Source organism: Piliocolobus tephrosceles, chromosome 21 (assembly GCF_002776525.5).
Source record: "Piliocolobus tephrosceles isolate RC106 chromosome 21, ASM277652v3, whole genome shotgun sequence".
NCBI classification, from domain to species: domain Eukaryota; kingdom Metazoa; phylum Chordata; class Mammalia; order Primates; family Cercopithecidae; genus Piliocolobus; species Piliocolobus tephrosceles.
Genome location: NC_045454.1, coordinates 52,541,233 through 52,555,793, shown reverse-complemented (window position 1 = coordinate 52,555,793; position 14,561 = coordinate 52,541,233). Strand labels below are relative to the sequence as shown.

At 59.9% G+C, this 14,561-nt stretch overlaps 1 protein-coding gene across 1 annotated transcript; it reads right to left on the bottom strand.

Moving 5' to 3' along the window:
- Window positions 1–5,904: 5,904 nt before the first annotated feature.
- Window positions 5,905–9,575, bottom strand: C2CD4C (C2 calcium dependent domain containing 4C). The gene is made up of 2 exons (XM_023195748.3): window positions 9,444–9,575; window positions 5,905–8,849 (listed from the first exon to the last, which is right to left on the bottom strand). The coding sequence occupies exon 2, from the start codon at window positions 8,807–8,809 to the stop codon at window positions 7,544–7,546; it is 1,266 nt and encodes a 421-aa protein (XP_023051516.3). The 5' UTR covers window positions 8,810–8,849; window positions 9,444–9,575; the 3' UTR covers window positions 5,905–7,543.
- Window positions 9,576–14,561: the final 4,986 nt, after the last annotated feature.

Here is a 14,561-nt window from a genome sequence, read left to right as displayed (position 1 = left end):
CCAAATGAGAGGATTCTGTGATGCCTTTTTTTTTTTTTTTTTTTTTGAGATGGAGTCTTGCTCTGTCACCCAGGCTGGAGTGCAGTGGCACAATCTCGGCTCACTGCAACCTCTGCCTCCTGGGTTCAAGCGATTCTCCTGCCTCAGCCTCCTGAGTAGCCGAGATTACAGTTACCCGCCACCACATCCGGCTAATATTTTGTGTGTTTTTAGTAGAGACGGGGTTTCACCATGTTGGCCAGGCTGGTCTCAAACTCCTGACCTCAGATGATCCACCCGCCTCGGCCTCCCGAAGTGCTGGGATGACAGGCGGGAGCCACTGCACATTAACCACTTTGACACGATCAGTTCAGTGTCTTTTAGCACCTTCACAATGTTGTGCAACTGTAACTTCTATTAAGCTCCAAAACATTTTAAAAAAATAAATTGTTGGGGTCTTGCTTTTTGGTCCAGGCTGGAGTGCAGTGGCATATTCACAGCTCACTGCAGCCTCCAATTCCTGGGCTCAAGGGATCCTCCTGCCTCAGCCTCTCAACGTTGCTAGGATTGTAGGTGCAAGCCACTTTGTCTAGCTCCCCAAAACATTCTTCTTATCTCAAAAAGAAATCCTCTGGATTTACCTGTATTTGACATCTCATATAAATATAAGCAGACAATATGCGTCCTTTTGTGCCTGAGTTTTTTCACTGAGTGTCATGTTTCAAGGCCATGCTCCATTTTTTGTGTGATTGAGTACTATTCTAGTGTACGCATATGCCACATGGTGGTTAATCTCTCTCTGTCAATGGACATTGGGGCTGTTTCTATGTTTTGAGTGATGTAAATAGAGCTGTTACAAACATTAACACACCAGTGTTTGTTTGAGTGACAGTTTTCAATTCTTTCGGGCGTGCTCAGGAGTGGAATTGCTGGGCCGTGTGGAACTTCTGCGTTTACCTTTTTGAGGAACTGGCAGACTGTTTGCCACGGCGGCTACACCACGTTACAGCCCCGTCAGCAGTGTGTAGAGGTCCTGTTTCTCCACAGCCTCACCGACACTCATTATTTTCCATATTCTTGATTACAGCTCTCCTAGTAGGTGGGAAGTGGTATCTCATTTTAGTTTCGATTTGCATCTCGGTAATGGCGAAGGATGCCTAGCATGTTTTCGTGTGCTTGTTGGCCATTTGTATATCTTCTTCCAATAAATGCCCATTGAAGTCTTTTGCTCTTTTTTTTTTTTTTTTTTTTTTTTTTTTTTGAGACGGAGTCTCGCTCTGTCGCCCAGGCTGGAGTGCAGTGGCTGGATCTCAGCTCACTGCAAGCTCCACCTCCCGGGTTCGCGCCATTCTCCTGTCTTAGCCTCCCAAGTAGCTGGGACTACAGGTGCCCGCCACCTCGCCCAGCTAGTTTTTTGTATTTTTTAGTAGAGACGGGGTTTCACCGGGTTAGCCAGGATGGTCTCGATCTCCTGACCTTGTGATCCGCCCGTCTCGGCCTCCCAAAGTGCTGGGATTACAGGCGTGAGCCACTGCACCCGGTCTTTTGCCCATTTTTTGTTGTTGTTGTTGTTGTTTTGAGATGGAGTCTGGCCCTGTTAGCCCAGGCTGGAGTGCAGTGGCGCGACCTCAGCTCACTGCAAGCTCCGCCTCCCGGGTTCCCACCATTCTCCTGCCTCAGCCTCCCCTGTAGCTGGGACCACAAGTGCCTGCCACCGCGCCCGGCTAATTTTTCTTTTTTTGTATTTTTAGTAGAGACGGGGTTTCACCGTGTTAGCCGGGATGGTCTCGATCTCCTGACCTCATGATCCGCCCGCCTCGGCCTCCCAAAGTGCTGGGATTACAGGCGTGAGCCACCACACCCAGCCTTTTGCCCATTTTTTAATGGGGTTGTTTGTCATTTTGTTGCTGAGTTGTGTGAATAGTTTGTGTGTTCTGAATACTTGGTCCTGATGAGCTCAGTGAACATTTATAAATAAACTCGCCATGGCAACCCCCGCCCCGATGAAAACACCAACCATGACAGCCCCCAGAGGCCCCTCATCCCTCCTGCTCCCTGCCCCGGGGCCCCATCCTGACTTCCATTGCTGGCAGCGGATAGGCTCACGTTGGCCGCTCCTGAATTCCTCCTGCCTGGGCTGCCCCATGTGTTCCACCAAGTGTGGCGCTGCAGCCGGGCTCGCCTGGTGACCAGGACTGAGTGCCACGGGTGCTGGGCCAGCGCTTACCCCAGCCCCACCAGCAGGCAGGGAGGGTACAGGGCGCTGCAGAGGGGAAACTGAGTCACAGAGAATGGAGGGACGTGTCAGGATTCTGACCCATGGCTGGCAGAGCACAGCTCCACACCCCGTGTGGGGCCACACAGCCCTGGGGCCCTCTCAAGCCTTGGTTGCCCTCTCAGCCGGCGGGTAGGGGCCGGCCATGCTAGTGGGTGTCCAGTCCCACCTGGGAAGGGCCGCGTGGGTCCAGCCCTGGTCCAAATTCCTGTCCTGCCAGCTGGGAGGTGTGCGCAGGCCCCTTTGCCTTCTGTGCCTCGATGTTTCCATCTGTGGATGGCAGTTGGCAGCGTCTTGGTGAGGATTCGGCGGGTCCTCCCGCCCACCCACCCACGATGGGCTTAATCAACAGGCCCTGCCCTGCGTGTGACCCTGGAGGGAGGCTCTGGGACCACGTCACTCTACAGTAGAGTAAACTGAGGCGCGGGCACCGGGTCGCCTGCCTGTGGTCGCCCGTGGAGCCAGGGCTCAGTGCCGGCCGGCGGGAATCGCCGCCCTCGTGGGGAGGGGCATGTGCGCGGGTCACTCACGCCTCCTCCTTTTTATTGAAGTCATTTTTCTCCTCCTGTCGGCGGAACTGGCCGTGGGCAGCCCTCCCTCCTACCCCCAGGAGCCGAGAAGAAAACAGAAGCTTAATTGAATCCGGCACTGGGGCGGTGGGTGCAGCAGAGAGAGGCCGAGGGAGCCCCCGCCTCGGTGGGTCTGAGGCCGCCAGTAATTATGGCCCTGATGTGATTATATTAATTATCGTCGCTATTTTGTGCCGGCTTCTGCCCAGTGAGCCTGTGGATTCAGCTCTACCGCACACAAGCCGCCAGGGCTCATCACAGACAGAGCCTTCGGCCTGGGGAGCCTGACACCCAGAGATGCCATGCGGCTGGCCCTGGCCGCACCCCAAGTGGAAGGTGGGGCTTGAAACTCGCCCTGCTAGCTCCCCACACATGTCAGGGTTTCAAGGCCCCAGAGAGGAGATGCCACAAGGCAGGGGCCCTGGGAAGGTGTTACTCCTCCTCGGATCAGACACCCACTGGATCAGTGTTCTCTGGCTGTCAACTTAAAAAACAAATCAGCCGGACATGCTAGCTGACGCCTGTAATCCCAGCACTTGGGGAGGCAAAGGTGGGTGGATCACCTGAGGTCAGGAGTTTGAGACGAGCCTGGCCAACTTGGCGAAACCCTGTCTCTACTAAAAATACAAAAAACTAGCCGGGCATGGTGGCAGGCGTCTGTCATCTCAGCTACTTGGGAGGCTGAGGCAGGAGAATTGCTTGAACCCAGAAGGCAGAGGCTGCAGAGAGCCCACATTGCACCACTCTAGACCAGAAAACAGAGCAAAACTCCATCTCCAAAAAACAAACAAACAAAACAAAACAAAACAACCTGAATCAAGCTGGCTTGAGCAAAGAAGGGACTTTACTGGCCCACCCTCTGAGCTGAAGTGGTGCGCCGTGATGGACTTCAGGCATAGCTGGATCCAGGTGTCCACGATGTCGCCAGGCTTCTGACTGCTCACCTCTTGGCTCTGTCGTTCCCTATGATGGCTCCACGCAGAAGAAGGGGCATCTTTGTGTAATTTGCACCAAACAGGCTGCCCCCTGCCTGTGGTGCCCATGGCCTTCCTGAGGGTCGGGAGACTCAGGATGGCCGCCACGCTGGAAGGAGAGACCGCTGGCAGGTGTGCCTGCCTCCTTCACTGCACAGTACCCACTGGGACCGAGTGCTCTGCGGTGCCAGGGACGCTGGAGGCCCTAACAGTAGATTCACTCTGCTCAGGATCAATATCACAAGGCAGCAAACGACCACAGCCAGGAGTGAACGAGGGCATCTGACTCCTCTGGGGTGGGGGCTGACCTGAAGGGCAGTGAGCCAAGACCTGAGGCAGGGCGAGACACCACGCAGGCGCGGCATCCCTGGGTGGTGCCCACGTAGAAGTGGAGCGGGGAGGGCATGGGCAGCCGCAGCTCCCAGACACCAGCACACACAGACGCACACACAAGTGCACACCCGCAGTGACGCAGGCACACACAAGCGCACACAGGGTTACACATGTATACATAGATCACATGCTTGCACATGCACATGCCAGCAGGCACGCGGTGATGCAGGCACACACAGCTCACATGCTTACACATGCACATGCCAGCACACACGTGCTGACACAGGCACACACAAGTGCATGCAGTTACACACATGCATACACAGCTCACATGCTTACACATACACACGCCAGCACACACGTGCTGACACAGGCACACACGAGTGCACAGTTACACATGCATACACAGCTCACGTGCTTACACGTGCACACGCCAGCACACACGTGCTGACACAGGCACACACGAGTGCACACAGTTACACACGCATACACAGCTCACGTGCTTACATGTGCACACGCCAGCACACACGCAGTGACTCAGGCACACAAGTGCACAGTTACACACACGCATACACAGCTCACATGCTTACACATGCACATGCCAGCACACATGTGCTGACACAGGCACACACAAGTGCACACAGTTACACACATGCATACACAGCTCACGTGCTTACACGTGCACACGCCAGCACACACGTGCTGACACAGGCACACACGAGTGCACACAGTTACACACGCATACACAGCTCACGTGCTTACATGTGCACACGCCAGCACACACGCAGTGACTCAGGCACACAAGTGCACAGTTACACACACGCATACACAGCTCACGTGCTTACACATGCACACATCAGCACACAGGCAGCTACACTCGAGTGCTTGCAGGCACTCACCTGGTCACAGGGGCACTGCTATGCCAAACAGATGACACAGTAACATGGGCACACATGCAGTCACATTGCACACACGTGCCAAAGCACACGGCTACGTATGTGCACCTACCTGGCACGCACGCACATGCAGCCTAGGGATGAGTGGCTGGGGCTGAAGAGGGTACCAGGCACCCGTAGCCCCGTCAACCCATCCCAGGCCCTGACCAGGACTCCTTAGTGCAGCTCCTCGGGCCACTGTCAGGAGGCGGGGCTGCGCCGAACCCCCAATCCCAAAAGCTCCTGGTGGATTTCAGATGGCAGAGACCTCTGGGCCCTGCAGGCAGCAGCAGAGACAAAGCCCAGCCTGGGCTCAGAGCACGGAGACGGGCCCTGTCCTGAGGGATCTGAGGGGGGACGGGGTCCCGTCCTGAGGGGTCTGGGGGGGGACGGGGCCCCGTCCTGAGGCGTCCGAGGGGGGATGGGGCCCTGACCTGAGGGGTCTGTGCAGACAGGGTCCTGTCCTGAGGAGTGTCAGGGGAGACGGGTCAGTGTCTGGTGGGGGTATGTAGAGACGGGGTCCTGTCTGAAGGTTCTGCGTGGAGCTGGCACCCACCCTGTAGGCATTGTGTGGGGTCAGAGTCCTGTTTCCTCACATGGGTGCAGTCAGAGCTGGAATCGTGGAGCAGCACCCAGACCTGCTGCTCCAAGGCAACGGTGGTTTATCAGGGACTGGGCTCCTGCCCCCTGCCCGCCTCCACCTGGGGCAGGAGAATGTGGAGGGCATTCTGAAAGTCGGTGGAAAGGACCTCACTGATCTGAAACCCTCTCCACCCCCTCCACTGGAGTTCACGGCAGAGCTCTCTCGTTATTAAACAGCCAGGCAAGCCAACCTCCACCCCCGTATTCCCGAAACACCTTTATTGCACTATAAACAGCTTTTATAAACAAACACGCTTGGGGAGTGTCTTACAGATTTACCCACAGTCAACCTCAGACACTAAGATATCAAACAGTGCAGGGGCTATGAAACGGGGGACCCCAGAGAGAACAGGGCCTGGGAGGGGTGAGCATCAGAGAAGGCGGGGGGCGTCTCTCTCCATGCAGGGCACCCTCCCCACCTCCCCAGCCTGAGGAGCCTCCGCCCCGGGTGCCCTGGCTTCCGGAGAGAGCAGGGCGCCTGCAACACCAGGCTCAGAAGGGGCCCAGCCCCAAGGGCCCTGCACGCTGTCTGTGGAGGGCTCACAGGTGTGTCCCACCGAACGTGCAGCAGGGGCCCGGCTGCTCCTCCAGTCCTGGGAAGCAGCTCCTCCACCCTTCCCTGGTCAAGAGGAACAACGTGTAGCAAACGGGCTGATGAGGGATGTCCTGGGATGCCACAGATGCACCCCGGGATGCCACAGATGTGCCCTGGTTCCCCGTGCCCACCAGCAGCCAGGAGAGGTAAAGGTACTATCCTGGTCTGGCCCCTGCTTTGAGTCTTTTCTGCATCATTCTGAGCTGGAAACCGCCCCCCAAAATCTTTCAAGGACCCACATAACCACCCAATGGAAGCCTTGCAGCCACCGAGCAGCATGAAAGGCCACAGCCGGGTCCCCCCAGCTGCCTCCTGGGCTCTGACCCACCCACCGTAGCCACAGCCTATTTACACACGGCGTCAAAGCCACGGCCGTCAGTCATCGCGTGTCGCTCCCAGCTGCAGACGCTGGACAGAAGCGTGACAGGTGGCAGCCCCCAGAGAGGAGGGATGGGCCACAGGGCTGCTCTCTGGGCATCTCTGAGCAAGACCCTCCAGCGTCACAGCAGAAATGGCCAGACAGGCCTGCACCCAAAAAGCAAGTGTCAACTGTGTCGGAGGAAAGCAGGACAGGAGTTTCCTCCTAGTGGACCTCTGCCAAGACCTCCTCTGCTCTGATTGTGGCAGCAGCTGTTCCCTCCGCGCCCACCCTCGGCAAGGCACCCTGGCCTGGTCCCGCTCACCACCGGAACCTGGGAAGAGACAGCCTGACCCCTGGAGGGAGCGTCTCGGGCAGAGTCTGGGCCTGGACCTGGGCCTGGTGTTGCCGTGAGGCCCTGCTGTCTGCAGGGTGGGAACTGGAGGGCCTGCTGCGGGGGAGGAAGACACACGTGCAGTGAAGGAGAATGTGGGCTCCGGGACTTGTGACCTCCCCGTCCACGGCCCTGCCTTGTCACTTGCACGGATTCCTTGACCCCTGAGAACCTCCTGCTAGAACTCTGTGTGAAAGGGGCGAGGCAATGTGGAGGGGCCTCACGAACTGGCCCTTTCTCTTCCCCTGAGGCCCCTTCTCCTCCTCCTCCTCCAAAGAAATGAATTCATGAAAAATAATACTCCAGTCAGCATGGGGTGACCAGGAAACCCACGTCAGCTGCAGCATCAGGGTCCAGCCCAGCCTGAGTGTGAGCCCCTCCCCGCCCAGCCCCAGCCCAAGCCAGCGGACCTGCCCGTCAGGACCCGGTGTGGAGGAGAGACGGGGGTCTGCCCTCTGCACCCGAGCGGGCAGCGAGCAGGTCCCCACTCTACAGGAAGGGGAGCAGGGAGGTCAGGGGGAGCTCCTTCTCCCCGAGCAGCGTGTCCCGCTTGAGGCTGCTGCCCTTGTTCACCACCTTGATTCTGAGGGCCAGCTTCCGGACGCTGGCCGGCCCCAGGCCGTCGAAGAAGAAATCCTCGTTGAAGACGGGGTGGCGGCTGTTCTTGATGATGGTGCTGCGCTGCTTCTGCAGCTTGCCGGGCACCAGGCACAGGCCCACGCAGCAGTTGATGCTGCGGGCATCGTACAGGCGGTCGTAGAGGCCCTCCGCAGCCAGCAGGCGCACCCGCAGGCGGGCCTGGCCTGCCTCGTACTCTGCCAGCAGCCGCACGCTGCCCCGAGGGCCCACGTGGACCGTGTGCTCTCCACGCGCCTGGCCCGACTCTGGGCCAGGTTCCGGGAGGGCCCGGCGGGTCAGGCGACGCCGGCTCCCAGGGCTGGTGTCTGGAGTGCTGTCATCAGCTGACAGGGGGCCGTGGCGGCCGACGGAGTGCCGGAGCTGGCTCACCTTGGCCTGGCTGTCCTGGGCAAAGCCTTTGAGCAGTGACACCGAGCGGGAGAGCAGAGGGGACCCGAAGGGAGAGGACTCGGCTGAGGACCCCGTGTCGCTCTCCCCGCCACTGAAGTAGCGGCCGGGGCTCATGAGGGCCCCGCCAGCCTCCCTGGGGCCCCCATCACCCCCGTTGGCCTTGGCAGCTGCCCGGCGGCGCCCGGCACCCAGGGAGCCCACCTGGGCCAGGGCCCCGTGCTCACTGTGAAACAGAGACTCCTTGCGTCTAGTGTGGGGGCTCTCGGCCAGCGTGGTGAAGCCGTAAGACGTCTGGGCCTTGGGGACAGAGGGCAGGGACATGGCGCCCTGGGCCTGGGGGTCGGTGTCAGTGGCCTCCTCAGGCGGCCACTCCTCAGCACTCTCGATCTGGATCACGTGCCGGGTGGCTGCCTTCAGCAGGCTCTTGCTCTCGGCCGCCAGCTTGGCAGGCAGCCGGGGGCTCCGTGGGGTCTGGCGGGGGGCCGCGGAGGCCAGGTTCTGCTCCGACGTGGACGGGCCCAGCGCGGCCTGTCCCTCGCCCTCCACGGGGCTCGAGGGCAGCTTGGGGGGGATGAAAAAGTCGGGGATCTTGTCGGGCGTCAGCACATTGCTGTATAGGGGCCCCTTGGAGGCCTTGTCCCCCGCCTCGCTCCCCACGCCCCGGGCAGCGCCGTTCTCCCCAGACCCCCGAAGCCGCTCCAAGAACCACATGTTGGATTTTCTCATGGGGGCGGCAGGCAAGAGGCCAGGACAGGGGCTGCAGCGTCTGGGAAGAGAAGCAGGGGTCAGGAGCAGCGGGGGGCGGCTGGCAGAGGGCCCTGGGCACCTGCTCCCTGTGGGGCCACCTGGCAGGGCCCTGTCAGTGGGGTGGGGGTGGAGGGGTCCTCTGGGGGCGTCCGGCCCGGGCGCTGCGGCCCAAGACAGGAGTGAGGCGGGCTCCCCCCTCCCTTCTCCGGAGGGATCCCGCTTAACTCCCAAGCACCCAAGCCCGGGGCGGTGGGGGCCGCGCTCTGACTCTGGGGAGCTCCCGGAGGAGACCGGCCCCTCTCCCGCGCCTGCTCTGGTTTTGAGCATCTCAGCGCTCGTTCTAAGGGGTTCCGCGCCCGGTCCTAAGGGAAGACACGCATGTGGGTGGGCCCCCGGGGTGTCCCAGCTCCGCCCCCCCAGCTCCCTCCCACCTGTGGCTTCTCCCCGGACCCGAGGGCCGGGCGTTCGGGTGGGGGGAGGGAGGGGCCGCAGGGCTGGGGCCGAGGGCGCAGCGAGTGACTCCCCGGTGTCCCCCCACCCTCCCGCGACTCAGCCTGGGGTGGGGGTGGGGTCCTGGCCGTGCCCGCAGGCCGGGCGGGGTCGCTGGACTCACCTGCCCGGGGTGATGGCCCGAGGCTGCAGGTCTGTTCGCAGACACGCAGGGGTCTCGGCGCGCAGGCTCCCGGGGCTGGCGCGGGGGACGCGGCCGGAGCTTCGATGCGGCGGCGGCGGCGGCAGCGCAGTCGGACTCATTCACCCGCGGCGGGAAACCGCCCAGCCCCGCTGCCGCCGCCGCCGTATTCCTCCTAGTACGGCCGCCCGCGCCCCCGCCTCGCTCCGCCCTCCAGGGACGGGGTGGGGGGCCGTCTCCGCGCAGCCCCCCGAGGCCGGTGGCAGGGAGGAGCCTCGCCAGGACCCGGGGGCTGACTGGGGGCAGGTGGGCGACCAGCAGGTGGTCACGGTTGGCTGATGGCCACTCCTGGCGCTCACGCCCGCAGATTCCGGGAAGCCGGACTCCCAACCCCAAGCCCCTGCCTCCGTCCATCTGAAGAGGACCCCAGACCCCCACTAGCTGCCGACGAGGAGCTTTCTCGACCGACGACGACGACTTAAATGATGGCAACAGTAATAAATGCAGCTGGGTTTATGATGGAGCGTCTGACTCTCACACAACCCAGTACGCAGGTCCTCCTGCAATTCCCAATTTGTAGATGAGGAAGGTGGGGGGGTTCCCTTCCAGAAACAAGGACCGAGCAGCTGGGACAGCTGGTCTCACTAAACGGGCAACCTCTCAGCAGCCCCCCAAGAAGCCTGGGAGGCAGCTGCTCCTTCATTTCAGGGACACACCTTTACTGAGCACCCGCTTGATGCTGGACAGTGACCCGGCCCCCCGGGGACACAGCCGGGACGGAGGGAGGTGGCCCCAGCCCTGGTGATGCAGGGGCAGGAGGCCCACAGAGCACACAGCTGCAGCTCAGAACTGTAGGGGTGGTGACTCCTGGATCAGGAACACAGCAGGAAGGTGTGAGCCACGGGGCGAAGGGGAAAGGCACACCCGTGTGATTCACGGATGGAAAAACCCAGAGGGGGCAAGACCAGGTCCCAGGTTTCCTGGCGGTTCCTGAGACCACAGGGTGCCCCTTCCTGAGGCCCCAGCGCCCCTCCTGCCAGTTGCTGATGTGATCTGCCAGTCCCGGCCTTCACTGCTTCCTTCTTTCCCTCCCTCCCCGCCTCAGTTTCCTCTTGTGGAACCTACCTGAGCAGTTCCCAGCCGCCATGTGTATGGAGCCAGCAAGATAACGTATCACCAGGACCCACCGGGAGCCGGCGGACGCCTGGCGCTTTATTGGATTATTGGTTGTCCAGGAGCCTCCTGCATTCTGGGAATGTCCCCAAGTCTGGACGTGGCCCACGCTGGGAGGAGCGGCTGCTGCCACAGTGGTACAAGAGGGGTCCGGGGGGGCGAGGGAGGCGGGCTGAGGCCTCCCCACTCTCCACGTAGCCTTGAAGTGAGGGGTTAGAGTCCTGCCATCCAGAGGAGTAAAGTGAAACCCAGGGGAGCTGTGACCCCATCTCAGCTTTGTTCACCCAGCAAGTGTTGATGAGCCCCCACTTTGTGCTGGGTCAACCACGACACAGCCCTGAAGTCTGACAGGGAGGCAGACACCGAGAAATTTTCCCCTTCTCCGCAGCCTGGCAGGGCCCCCGAACCCCAGCTCCGGCCGTAAGAACACTCTCGAGGGTCTGTCCACCGCCCCTGCTGGGCCCGAGCCAGGAGGAGGGTCCTGGGGGTCTGTCCACCAGCCCTGCTGGGCTCAAGCCGGGAGGGGGTCTGTCCACTGCCCCTGCTGGGCCCGAGCCGGGAGGAGGGTCCTGGAGGTCCTGTCCCTGTGGTGTCCCCAAAGCCCAGGCCAGCCATGTCTCCAATAAACATTTGCCAAACAAATGGGTGAACAGCATCGCCACAATGGCCGGGAACAGTGCTGCTTCGGCAGGCCCTGGGGGAGGGGCCCTCAGGAGCCACAGAGTCACCCTCCTCAATTGCAGACAAAGACAGCAGGGCCCGGGGAGGGAAGGGGACAGCGTGGTCCCGAGGAAGTGGCAGTGACCGGTCTCCTGACATCAGGCCAGCCCCAAGTATTGGGGGTTCGCTCTCCAGCACCCCTGCCCAGCCCAGGTGGGGGCAGACTCTCTCCTCCCAGCTGGGTTGGGGGATGAGGCACTGAGTTTACACTACGCCTGTTTCTGTGCTAAGGACACAAATCCAGAGCTGGTCAATCAGGGCTTGAATCCTGGCGCCAACACTTCCCACTGTGTGACGCTGGACAAGCATCCAGACCTCCGCCTCTTCGGCAGCCCAGGGCATCACAGCATTGGAGGGAGGGTTCAACAGATCACGATGTGCCTACAGCCACCCCACCAAATGTGCAAGGCAGGTGTCAGTCACCATCTTCCTCAGACGCTTCTGCAGGTGAGGAAAGGGTCTCAGCCAGGGGGGAGCTGGCCCAGACCTCAAAGTGCACCCCAGAGCTCTGACCCCACCACAGCCTGGCTTGGCCAGAAGCCCACCCCATCCCATTTGGGGGCTGCGGAAACATAGGCCTGAAAAGTACCTGGGATGGGTCCTAACACCTGCCCTGTGGACAGATGCAGGCCCCACCCTGGGTGGGGCAGGGGCAGGCAGGCTGGGGCCATCCGGCAGCTTAGCTCTGCACAATCGGTGAGTAAACAGGAGCCTCTCCTGGTCAACAGAACATTCTGCCTCCATCTGCAGCAGCCTCGCTGCAGCCCTCCAGGAATCGGAGACCAGGAGGCTCAAGCTGGAGGAGGGCGCCCAGGTGGTATTGACCAGCCCCTCTCGGCCCTGAGTCGTGGCACCTGATGCTGGATGACTTTGGCCCTCCATCCCCACAGGTGGGGGCCGCAGCAGGGACCTGGGGCTTCCCAGAGCCAGGCCTGAATCCAAGGCTGTCCCACAGTGGCCTCCAGGATAACAGGCTTGGAGGATGTATAGGGGGATGGTTTAAAAAAAAATGGGGGGGCCTACAATCCGAGCTCCAATGCTGAGGAGGCCACTGGGTACCTGTGCAGCTTGAAGACTTGTCCTGGGAGCGTCAGGAAAGGGAGGGGACGGTGTAATAATAAAGCAATCCCAGGAGCAGGACTGCCTCTGAAGTCCCAGGAGGGACCCGGCTGGTTCATGCATCACAGGTTAGCCCAGTCAAGGGGCCCTGGAGGCCATCATCGCCCGTTTCCAGATAGGGACACTGAGGCACAGCAGAGTATCGGGGAGCACACGGAACCGGCTGACCTCCAGGCCTGCCACGGGCAGGGGGGTGCTCAGTAAATACTAGCTGATACCCGGGGCATCCTGGCCCCTCCACGGCACCAGCTCATACCTGGGGCATCCTGGCCCCTCCACGGCAAGTCCTCTTGTCTCCTCGTGCAGGGGATTGAGTGTGACCCGGGGAAGGAAACAATTCATCCAGGCTCGCACTATTCAGAGGTTGAATGTGTCCCAGGGTTCTTCTGCCTCCCACTCCAGGCTCAGCCTCCCGAGGAGTGGATGATTGACGTAATTATTCCAATTATTGGAAGTACAAAGGTAGGAAGGGGTAGGAGACAGGTGTGGGGACCCAGCTGGAGCCAGGCGTCTGGACACCCAGACTCTTCCAGCCCAGAAAACAGGATTGAGAAATGGGGGCTCCCCAAAACCAGCTTCACCACCTCCCCGTGGGATGGTCTGGAGGTCACCTCACCTCTCCAAGCCTCTGCTTCCTCATCTGTAAAGCGGGGAGAGTTTCAGCACCCAGAGTTCATGCCGCTCTTGGCTCATGTCCCAGCAGGTGCCAGTTTCTATTTACACAGGGACTTGGAAGAGGACAGACGGAGGTGGGGTGTGGATGGGCAACCTGGGCCCGGGCCCCAGGGCGATGAAGGAATGAATGAATGAATGAATGAAGTGCATTTAGACCCTCTCCGTCCTATGCATCTCAGGAATCGGACACTCCTTAGTCCCCAACACTCCTCTGGTCCAGTGCCTCCTCCTTGCCCTCCCTCCATTCCTGTCCTGTTCCCAACACTGTGCTTCCTGCTGGGAAATCTCATGGGGACTGTTATCGCCCCTGTGCTTCAAAGACCCCTGGCAGCTTTTCCTGGCACCAGGCCTCCCCCAAGCTCTGTGTCCTCACCCTGCTTCTGACCTCGCCTCGGCCACAGTGGCCACCCTTCTGCTCCTTGAACGTGCTGACTGAACACACCACAGGGCCTTTGCACACGCTGTCTCCTCTGCCCAGAGCTCTACCTTATTCACCCTCCAATCACCGTCCTTGTGTTGTTCCCACAAAGACACCCTCCTGGATTTCCTGGGATCTCTAAGCTCCAGGACGCACTACTTTCCACAGTTGTTTGCTTGTTTGTTTTGAGATGGAGTCTTGCTCTGTCCTCCAAGCTGGAGTGCAGTGGTGCGATCTCAACTCACTGCAACTTCCGCCTCCCAGATGCAAGTGATTTTCCTGCCTCAACCTCCCAAGTAGCTGGGACTATAGGCGCCCGCCACCACGCCCAGCTAATTTTTGTATTTCCAGTAGACATGGGGTTTTGACATGTTGGCCAGGCTGGTCTCGAACTCCTGACCTCAGGTGATCTACCTGCCTCAGCCTCCCAAAGTGCTGGGATTACAGACGTGAGCCACCATGCCCATTCCACAGTTGTTATTGTATGTTGACTGTTGATTTGCTGATTAATATCACTTGGCCATTAACTCCATGAGGGCAGATCTGTCTTGGTCACTATTGCATCCTGTTTGCCTACCAGAGTTCCTGGCAGAGAAAAGATACTCAATGAAGCATGCTGAAAGATGGTGGGTGGGTGGATGGATGGAGCAGTGAAGGTGGATGGATGGAACAATGAATAGATGATGGATGAGCGATAGAGAGACAGGTGGATGGATGGATGATGAATGGATGGACATATGGAAAATGGATGGATGGAATAATGATGGAGGCTTAGGCAGATGGATGGGGGACCAGGTGGGTGAATGGATAGATGGATGGCTGGGTTACTGATGGGTGTAGATGGGGGGATGAATGGGTGACTGGACGGATGGTTGGATATGTAGATAGATGGTTGGATGGATGAGTGGGTTACTGATGGATGTGTAGATGGTTGGATGGATGAGTGGGTTACTGATGGACGTGTAGATGGTGGATGGATGAGTGGATTACTGATG

What these genes read in the sequence shown, in the direction of transcription:
- C2CD4C (XM_023195748.3), bottom strand. Translation starts at nt 8,809, where the DNA reads ATGAGAAAATCCAACATGTGGTTCTTGGAGCGGCTTCGGGGGTCTGGG.